Consider the following 10,068-nt stretch of genomic DNA (forward strand, 5'->3'; position numbering starts at 1 on the left):
TTCTCTGTGTGTGCCAATTTTAACCCCCGCTGCCCCTAGGTAAATGCCAGCACACTGGAAAGGAGGATTGGAGGGCAATTTTCGCCCTCCCTCCCCCCATGATCGCCAGAGCATCCCAACAGGCATGGCCTGATGGAGGGCAGGGTGTCGCATGTGAGATGTCATGCATGCATAACAAGGCCCCCCCCTCCCATGTGAGGCCCAACCCCGCACGCCTGGGGAGTAATCAGGTAGAGCCATTTCTCTGCTATCTGTTTTACATAGCTGAGAAATACACAATGACCGCTCTTCGCATCAAATGAAGGGCGCGATTTGCAAGGCACCCCCAATCCAATGCAACTCCCAGCAGAGCAATCCTGGAAGGCCTCCCCTAGTTGCAAACCTAGAGGTTTCCGCCCAACCTCAGCTCAATGAATCAATTGCAGCTGGGGAGGTGTAGCCAGGGGAATGGACCAGGTAAGGGTTGGGACCCCCCTTTTGGCACAATAGGGGGTGTAACCTACCTGGGAGTCCTCAGTGGGCTCCAGAGCTTCTCCCGCCCCACCCTCCCTTAATTTAGGCCTTTTATTGCTGGTTAACATTTTCTTTACAGGCATGCGGGCGCTGCTACGGTCTTTGATGGTTGCTGTTGAAGAACGAGGAAGGAATTTCCCTGCATTGGCAGGTTTCGCCATCCCCGTAGCAAAATGCCACAACTTTGGTGGTTTCAGGTCTTGGGCAGAATCCTTTAGTCTATCTTCCCTAAATTGGGTGTGTGTGAAGCTGTGGTACATGCCCCCCCCACTGTGGTGGCGATCCCAGGGTTCCCTGTTAAAGGGGTTGTGTTGAGGGGAGTCACTGGCCATACACTGAAAGGTTGCCAGTGCTCTCTCCTGTGTGGCAGCGAAATGGGGGGCGGGCTCTCTGCTTAAACATATGTATTCCAGAGCCAGCCCAATCCCCAGATAGATTGATTAACCCTGTTGTGCCCCAGATCCCCGGCTGGGAACTGGGAGGGATAAACGCCCAATGTCTAAGCCAAGGTCTTCCTACATCTGAAAGTTTAATAAAGTTGTGGCCAATTTAATCCCATAACACGTGTCACAAGTCCATTATTCCACCTGGGTGTCGCCTGGGGTCAGGGGGTCTCCACCTGGCCATGCAATGCTGTTTCCTGCTTGCAAGAAGGCATTTGGGAAGATAAATAAGGAGGAGAAAATGTATCTAAGGGCCACTTTTTAGACAGTCTTGCCAAATAGAAGTGTGTAATGAATATTTAACTGGACCGCAAATCTCCTTAAAAATTAATATCTTGTATCTTGGGAAACAACTCTGGCAGCCAATGTGTATTAGATGCAGTGACAGAGTCATGTGATGCGGCTAATTAAAAAGGAGGTTTTTCCTCCATGTGTCTTCTTTCTTTCTTTCGTGCTGTCTCTTTCGATACGAGATGCCTCTATCGGGAATGGCTGAAAAGAGCGATCTGTGCAGAAAGCTCTAAAGGTGCCAAACTCAACTATAGACTCAATGGGACCAATCAATGACAGGGCACAGGCAGTGTTTCTTGACTGTTTTGAACCCAGCATCCCATTCTAAACTTGTGCCACTCCAACCAATCAGCAATCGCCTCTTCCACAGGTGAATATGCAGAGACGCAGTCATGTAGGTACCCCTTACTCTGCTTGTGAAATTCTGTGGACTGGGGTAATAATCCGGCAATGTCACCACTGCCTTCTAAAGAAATGCACAGCCACACAAAAGCAGCTGTGAACTTCCTTCTTTCCAAATCACGTTGGGATGATGCAGACACGGCCACAAATCCAGTGTGGATCACTGACGACCCACGGCAGAGTGTTTTAGATGTATGGAGGTCTTGCCTGGTGATTTATCACAATCCTCTCCATGCTTGGAACTTCATACACCTGGATTCCCCTCCCCACCTAATGAAGCCAAGCTAACAAAATAACATCCATGCTACATACCGCTGGGTCCGTACTGCACTCATATGGATACAAAAATAATTATCTGGAGAGAAGAATAGGGTCCCTAATTGCCCCAATACATTTAATGCAAAGGCACTGTACATTCATAGAAATCATAGTATTGTAGAGTTGGAAGGGACCACGAGGGTCATCTAGTCCAACCCCTTGCAATGCAGGAATCTTTTGCCCTCATGCCTTGACTTGCTAAAGGATTCCTATAAGGGGCCAAGTGTATTAGGAAAATGACACCTTCAGTATGCAATGCCTTTGAGGTTTTTCGCTGACACCGGCAACAGTGGTGTCCATCACATACCTGCTGTTAATTACATTTCCGGTATCTGATGGTAGCCCAGCACTCTATGGGAATTATGGGCTAATATTCTCCTCCCCATGCCCTGCCACCCCCCTGCACCCCATGTAAGGAACTGATTTGCATCACAGTCCAAAGCATGCTTACTCAAGTAAGTCAAACAGAGTTCACTGTTGCTTGCTCCCAAGTACCGGTAAATGTGCACAGGATTGCAACCTTAAGTCTCTTTTACTTCAGTGTCAGCAGGTGACATTTTTACAGTCAAATGCTTTCCCTTCTTTGACCCATCCTATAAATATATTTTTTTTAAAACTGAAAAGCAAAGAAGCTTTTAAAAAGAGGACATGCAGTTGCATAGTTTAAAACATTAAGTTTTTTTTGGTGTGTTTTCTTGGAAGGGTACTCAAAAAGTTTTCCCATTTCCCATTCTTCCTGGCCTGAGAAAAGCACAATATCATTCTATCCAAGGCTCTACCTTAACATTTGCAAAGTGGGAGGCAACCTGTGCCAGCCCTGGCTTCAATTGTTTCTTGATTAGGGCATAAGTTGGCTCTCAGGTTTAAAATCACTATGAAGACTCGCAGGGTTGCAAGTGTGATGGATTTATAATTAAAGAGATTCCTAAGCAAAGCCCTGCTGTGATGGAAAGGAAATTCTCTCTGAGTTTTATTTTTCCATTCAGAATTTCCTAGGAGACCACTGCTTTATTAAACTGCAAATTCCTAAATACAGTATTACCATTAATCTTTATGGCCTTAATATTTACTGCTACCAAGGGGGAAATCAGCAGATTTGAGAACAAGTCTAATTCTATGCATTATCTTCCTCTCTCTCTGTGTGTGTGTGTGTGTGTACACGCACGCATGTGTACGTTCATTTCTATATATAATCCAGCCCTAACAGCCACACACTCCCCTTTCTGTTCATCTGTTCAATATGGTCAAGGATTATTAAATGATGCTAATGCTTTTGTCAGCTGACATTACAACTTGTACACTGAGCCGTTTAAAGGCAGATGTTTTGTTGCTTTGCTGCTGATATTCTTCCCCAGCCGAGAACCCAGCTGAACTGCATTACAACACAGCCACATATCTCTCTCTGTGTGTAATTACTTCTATTTTTTAAAAAAGGTATGTACAGAAAACCACATATAAGTAGCAGGTTTTTAAGATTTCACTTGCACATCATGCCATGTGCCGCACCGTGTATCTCTTAAATTTACTAGGCAGAAATCGGAAGAAGCACCTGCTCCATTTTAAATAGCGATCTACTGTCAGAAATAACCACGCTTGTCCTTTTTCTTTTTTGCTGAAATATTAACATGTGGCTATTATCAGCAACGGGTCTCCTCCGACCAGAATGCTACCCACCAGATCTGTGACTAACACATGCTTTGCATGGAGCCAAACAAAAATCATGTCAGGGTTGAGTTTTTAAAAGAAGGGTGGCGGCCGGGGAGGCACTACGGTATTACTTCTCCAAAACGGACCAGCACTGAATCTAGCTTTTCTGAAAACCCGAAGGCCCTCTCTCAACTAGCCGTCCTTAGAAAATGGCTGAGAAGAGTGGAGAGCCCCCTCCCCAAACGAGACAGTCCAACTGGTGGCCCAGTTGCTGAACCCATCCACCAGGGAACAAATTTGGACTCAAGCAAAAAAGGGGTTGCGCTATCTGATCTCAATAAAGGAACAGAAGAGCAAGAACGTTGGATAATATTCCAGCACTCAAACAAAAATTACTAACAGCAAGGCAAAGCATGAAGGAGGATCTCTTACCCCCAAACAACTGACCCACTGACAGTGGATTCCACCCCCCTCATTTTATTGCTCCCTCGTGCCCTCCCATAGGTGCCAGCTCCTAGGGCTGAGGTCCCTTTGCGTAGCCATCCCCCCATTAAAATATTTGAAGGCCTCCCCAAAGTTGATAGGCATTGGCATTCCAATGGTGTGGGTGTGCCCCGTCATGTGATCAATTATGTGGGGTGGGGCTTACCTGCCTCCCCCCCCCCCAATATTTTATTCAATTTGGCACCCCTGTGCCCTCCCGACACGCTGTCAACAAGTTGAGCAACTTAAAAGGCGAAAAGCATATATACTGTATATATTTCCCGGGGGGAGAGATGCCAGAAAAAGGGGGACAGACCCAGAGGGTGGGAGAGGCAGAGGGGAGGGACCCCGCTTGCCGCCAGCGACGCTTACCACCAACACGGGCACCCCCGCCGCCAGCGAGTAGAGGAGCACGGGGGGCACCGCGCTGCTCTCCTCCGGGCCCGGGTAAGGCTTGCGATAGGCGCTCTCGTAGCAGAAGAAGCCCTGCACGTTGACCGAGAAGGTGTCGGTGTACTCGAAGTAATAAGCCAGCATCACAGTCCCTGCCATGATCACCATCTGGAAGTAAAGCATTCTGGTGAGAAGAGCAGCAGCAGGAGGAGGTGGAGGAGGAGGAGGAGGAGAGGGCACTGGCATGTACTCCGGCGGCGGCAGCGGCAGCCCCCCTCCCCGGCTGCGCGCTCCGCCCGCTTCCCGGAGGCATCCACCGGGGGAAGGAGGAGGCGCCTTAGTCCCAGGCAGGAGGAGCAGGAGCAGGAAGAAGAAGAGGACCAAAGGCGTCCGGGCGCACGGCCGAGCGCATGGATGGCAAGGGGCGGAGGCGGCGCGGTCCTGGGCGCAGGGTCGCGCACGTGGGGCAAGGCCCCTCCGGGGGAGTGATGGAGGCAACCAGCACGGGCCTCCCCCGCGGCAGGCGGAGCCCCGGGTGCCGCTGGAGGGGCTGCGGAGGGGATCCTAAGCGCGCTCTGTCCGCGGCAGCTCTCCAAGACGTTCCGAGCGAGGCAGGAGAGCGCAGCAACCGCGCGCCGGGGAAGCGGGTCGCGGCGCGCGCGCACACAGCCCTCCGCTGCGACCACTGGGGAATATTTTTTTTGGGGGGGTAGCCGGTCCTTTAATCCCGCAGCGTCCCGTATAGATCAAAGTGGGTAGTGGACCCGGGCCCCCGCAGGCGCACGGAAGTCTCCTCTTTGCAGATTTGCCTGCGGGCAAAAATATATATATCAGTAAGTCGTTCCAAAAAAAACCCCAGTTGAATAAATCCCTCAGACTGGAGACTTGGATCCAACAAGCCTTGGAGACGATTGGAGGGATCCTTTCCACTCCAGGACCGGATTCCTTGCCCCCGGCGCGCTCAAAGTTCCATCCTTCGCCGCGGGGATGCCCCCCCCCCCGGCGCCTCTCCGCTAGCTGCCCCCGCGCCTGCGAAAAGCTCGCCCTGCGCTTAATCCCTTGCCTTGCTTGGAACCGGTCCCTGCCCGAACGCAGCGGCGGAGGCAGCGCAAATGCCGTTTCCAAGGCTGCCGGAGAGCTGGAGGGGGTGGGGAGAGAGGTGGGTGGATTTTGAAAAGGCGCTTCCTTCTTTCCCCTATTAAGGATTTTTGGTTGTGTGTGGCTTTTTTCCCCTTAAAGAAAAAAAGCGGAAGCAGTAACTCCCCCGTGCTCGTCAATCGAAGCATCAGCTTCCCATGTGTGTAATATATAATATATATATATAATATATATAGCTCCTTCTCTTCCTCCTCCTCCTGCTTTGAGAACTAGCTGCTTGCGCGCTCTGGCATTGCAGCTGGCTCTCAGCTCCTACTACGGTAGCTGCTTAGAAACACAAGAGACGCTTCTCATAATCCAACCATCTTGAGGGGCTTCTTATGCAAACTGCTGCAAACGACAGAAGGGCTGCCCAACGGGAAAAGCCACAACTTGATTTTAGCATCGCTCTAGCTTCAGCAGCCCTATTGATCTGCGTTTAGATGATGTTGCATTAAAGCACCCACACTTTCTAGCGCGTTCCCCTCCTCACTTTCCTTATCGCAAAAAGCCCGGTCTTTTAGAGAAGTGGATTTGCTGCACAAAACGTCCCAGTCAGCAGTTATTGTGCAACCTGGGCTTGCCAAAACATGATTCAATCCTACCTGAAAATAGTGACAATCCAGAAATCTCCTAGGTTTGGCCAGTACCTGGATGAGAAGCCACCCCGAATTTCGTTGTGTGCCTCCTTGACTTTCATGATGGAAGAAGCGTTGGGATAGTGAATAAACAAAGAGCACACAAAAAGTTCTCTTGCATACACAGTAATGCTGTTAAAGCACGTTTCTCCCCTCAAAGAATCATTGGGAACTGTAGCTTAAGGGTGTAGCTGTGTGTGAGGTAAACTACAGTTCCCATCGTTCTTTGAGGTGTGCACTTTGAAGGTATAATGTGGATGCAGCCACTGCTACAGAGTCAATCCTCTTCCACTGGAAAACTGCATGCTACATTTGGGGTTGCAATTGCTTGGGTATTGCAGTGTGTGTATTTTTGTGTGTTTGTATGTGTGTGTAAGGTTTCCTTCTCCGTTCCATCCACACTAGGGGATGCAACAGTTGCCTATGAGACAATGTAGCTAAAGCCACTGGTACTGCGTAATACTTTCTTTATCGATGCAGCTATTTTCATACAAGATAAATTTCCTGCGCTGACATCAATTCCATGTGGGGGGACTGCATATCTCCAGGATAAGGTTGTCACACAGTGTCACCACTGCTGGAATGGATCTACATGTGTATCCATCACACATAACACGTGAAAGTCATGCAGTTTCCTATAAGTGACTTACCGGGGGGGGGGGGAAATCATGCGATGTATTCTACAGTATTTGACTGCAGGTTCGGAATAAAATATTCTCATAGGCACATCTATGGAACATTAACTACCGTGAAAGTCTGGCCTTGATGGAACATTAATACTGGTTTTGTCCTGGAGCAATTATGCTTTTGCTATGCTTGGGTTTGTGGCTAATGTGGCAAACTTTCCTGGGGGTCAACAGTTAGCATGCACACAAGCCCTGCCAATGGCATCTCGAGTGTGTGTTTCTGAGGCTGCTTACCATGTCAGTAGCTGTGTGGAATTTCTTTTCGAAATTCTTATTATCGGACTGGAGAAAAGAGAACATTAAAGAGAGCATGACCTGGGCTTTCTAATGTACCGTAGGTTGTTCTGATTTCATACAAAGAGGGACAATTTCCCTCACTACATTTACTTTTCCCCTCACCACGTGTACTCTTTGAATTTCCAGCTCTCCAGCTCTCCCTCCCCCACTGCCACAATTGCTACCCTACATCAGAATTTGCCAAGAGTTGTGCCACAGGAGCAACTATGCCCACCAGTACTTCTTGCAACAGCTGTGGAACTTCCCCTCCAAAATCCACAATGCTTGAGAGACAGTTTGCTCTTCCTAGTCACTTCCTATATGCACAGGATTGGGACATGGGTGATGCTGTGGTCTAAACCACTGAGCCTCTTGGGTTTGCCAATCAGAAGGTTAGCGATTTGGATCCCAGCTCCTGCCAACATAGCAGTTCGAAAGCATGCCAGTGCAAGTAGATGAATAGGTACCGCTGTGGCAAGACGGCAAATGGCATTTCCATGCACTCTGGTTTTTTCTGTCACAGTGTTCAGTTGCGCCAGAAACAGTTTAGTCATACTGGCCACATGACCCAGAAAGATGTCTGTGGGCAAACGCCGGCTCCCTCGGCCTGAAAGTGAGATGAGCGCTGCAACCCCATAGTTGCCTTTGATTGTACTTAACCGTTGAGGGGTCCCCCCTCTCTCTATATATATGTCATAGGTATGAGCTTTCGTGTGCATGCACACTTCTTCAGATACCTGAAGAAGTGTATCTGAAAGAAGTGTGCATGCACACGAAAGCTCATACCTATGACAAACTTAGTTGGTCTCTAAGGTACTACTGGAAGGAATGTTTTTATTTTTTGTTTCGACTACGTCAGACAAACACGGCTACCTACCTGTAACTATATATATATATATGCACAGTCTCAGAGAGGTGGGGGAACAGCCAAGGATTGCATGAATGCTATGGAAGAATGAAGTGAAACATTCTCCCAATTCAAATAAATCCATTATCGTTATCGTTATCATTACTTTATTTGTACCCTGCCCATCTGATTGGGTAGCCCCTGCCACTCTGGGTGGCTTCCAACAAATATAAAAGCATACTAAAACATCAAACATTAAAAACTTCCCTGTACAGGACTGCCTTCTTGATATTATCCAGAGGAAAAACTTTAGTGCATTTTTTAAAAAGTCAAATGCTGGCTACTAAAAATCAGATGTTTTATTAAGCAGTTTGCTTAACTGGTAGTAAAACACAAAATACGGAAGCGGAAAGTGTTTGCAGAATTGCAATAAAAATTCTAAACTGCCTGCCTCTTGGATTTCTGAAATACCTAGTTTTCCATGGTATTTATTTTTCTCCCCATCTAGCCCGGTTACTTGAATAACGCAATGCAAAAAAGCACCCCTGTTTATCTATTTAAAAGGAGAGGCATTATATCTCCCCAGGCCGTTCACATAAGCAGTGTTGTGCTGTGCCATGCATAAGCTTAGGTAAGCTTCCTTCCTAATGAGCTGAATTAATCATTGGGATGTGTCTCGCAAGTTGAAGTAGAATATTCACAGCAGCCACAACAAGAACCGCAGGATTTTGCCAAGTTTCCCGAGTCACTAAGGCTGCAATCCTAACTGCACTAACCTGGGTGTGAGACCTATTGAATTGAATTCAGTAGGACTTACTTCCAAGTAGACCTGGTTACAATTGCACTGCTAAAGCTTTGACAGGGCAAGGCAAGTTGAGCAAAGCTCCCCTTCCTGTCTTCAAGCACAGTTTCTGAATATGAAAGGGCAAACCTAAATTTATGCAGGTCACCTATGCCAACATTCAGTTGCACTTAACCGTAGCTCAGAAGAACCAGGTGCTGACAAGCAGCTGTTGTGCACCTTACTTAAGGAAGACAGTGTGCTGAAAAAGCAATAAAGTTTTCATTGATGAAAAAATGCAAGTAGACAGGTGCAGCAAACATTTCCGAACATATAACTGTCCTCAGCTCACTTGTATGTTCTTACAGAGAAAGCTGTTCTTCCAGAATAAGAAATCTGCATTCTTAAAGGGAGGGAGGGAGACTGCTTAAGTAAACTTCACTAGAAATCACAGTCAAAAAAACATTCCAGCCACTTTACCTATGAGCACACAGATCACCATTTTGTTGGACTACAGCTCCCATCATCCCTCGCCATTGGCTGATGGAAATTGGAGCCAATGACATCTAGAGGCACTAGTTTGAAAAAGCCCAGGGTATAGATGACCAGTGGCTCAGGGCCAGACTCCCATGCATTCAGCAACACTGGATGGCACAGTTGAAGAGGTGTGCCTAACATGTCTGAAGCAATGAAAGAGTCTGGCTTTCTGCATGACTTTTTTCATGCTTGACTCCTAACATAAATGGACTAGAATCCTCTGGTAGGAAGCTATTGGGTGTGTTCTGTATGCAGTGGTGCAGCTAAGGCTGGACTGTGGAGATCTGTAATGGTAAAGCTTATAATTCACATGTATTCCCTTAGTACAGAGCAGGGCCGTCTTAAGCATACTGGGTGCCGTGGTGCGATGATCGCTCCGACGCCCCCCCCCCCGCCCCATTTCTCGCCGTGGCAGGTGGGCGCGGCACCACTGCAGCGGGCGCAGCCGCGCGGCGCCCCCTAACGGTCTGGCGCCCTGCGCCACCCGGGCTTGCCTTAGAGCCGGCCCTGGTACAGAGGTTTTCAACCTTTTTGAGTCCATGGCTTCTTTGATGAACTCCATTCTTTCTGTGGCCCCCCTGTGAGGCTCAAGAGCCCAGTTACGTCCTCCCTTACTTGCAGAACTGGCTGCCCCTCAGCCCTTTTTGAACACCCTCCCTTCTGGAGCCTCCTCTCC

The 10,068-nt window shown here is 48.3% G+C and overlaps 1 protein-coding gene across 2 annotated transcripts in view; it reads right to left on the reverse strand.

Annotated features, from left to right (window-relative positions):
• PLPPR5 (phospholipid phosphatase related 5) overlaps positions 1-4,685 on the reverse strand; it is a 77,755-nt gene extending 73,070 nt beyond the window's left edge. The window contains exon 1 of one of the 2 annotated variants that reach the window (XM_035123303.2): positions 4,470-4,685. In XM_035123303.2, the coding sequence (XP_034979194.1) occupies positions 4,470-4,673 (204 nt within the window). In that variant the 5' untranslated portion in view covers positions 4,674-4,685. The remainder of the gene's footprint in view (positions 1-4,469) is intronic. The other variant, XM_035123301.2, reaches the window with a different exon arrangement.
• Positions 4,686-10,068: the final 5,383 nt, after the last annotated feature.

Source organism: Zootoca vivipara, chromosome 7 (genome assembly GCF_963506605.1).
Source record: "Zootoca vivipara chromosome 7, rZooViv1.1, whole genome shotgun sequence".
In the NCBI taxonomy this organism is placed as follows: domain Eukaryota; kingdom Metazoa; phylum Chordata; class Lepidosauria; order Squamata; family Lacertidae; genus Zootoca; species Zootoca vivipara.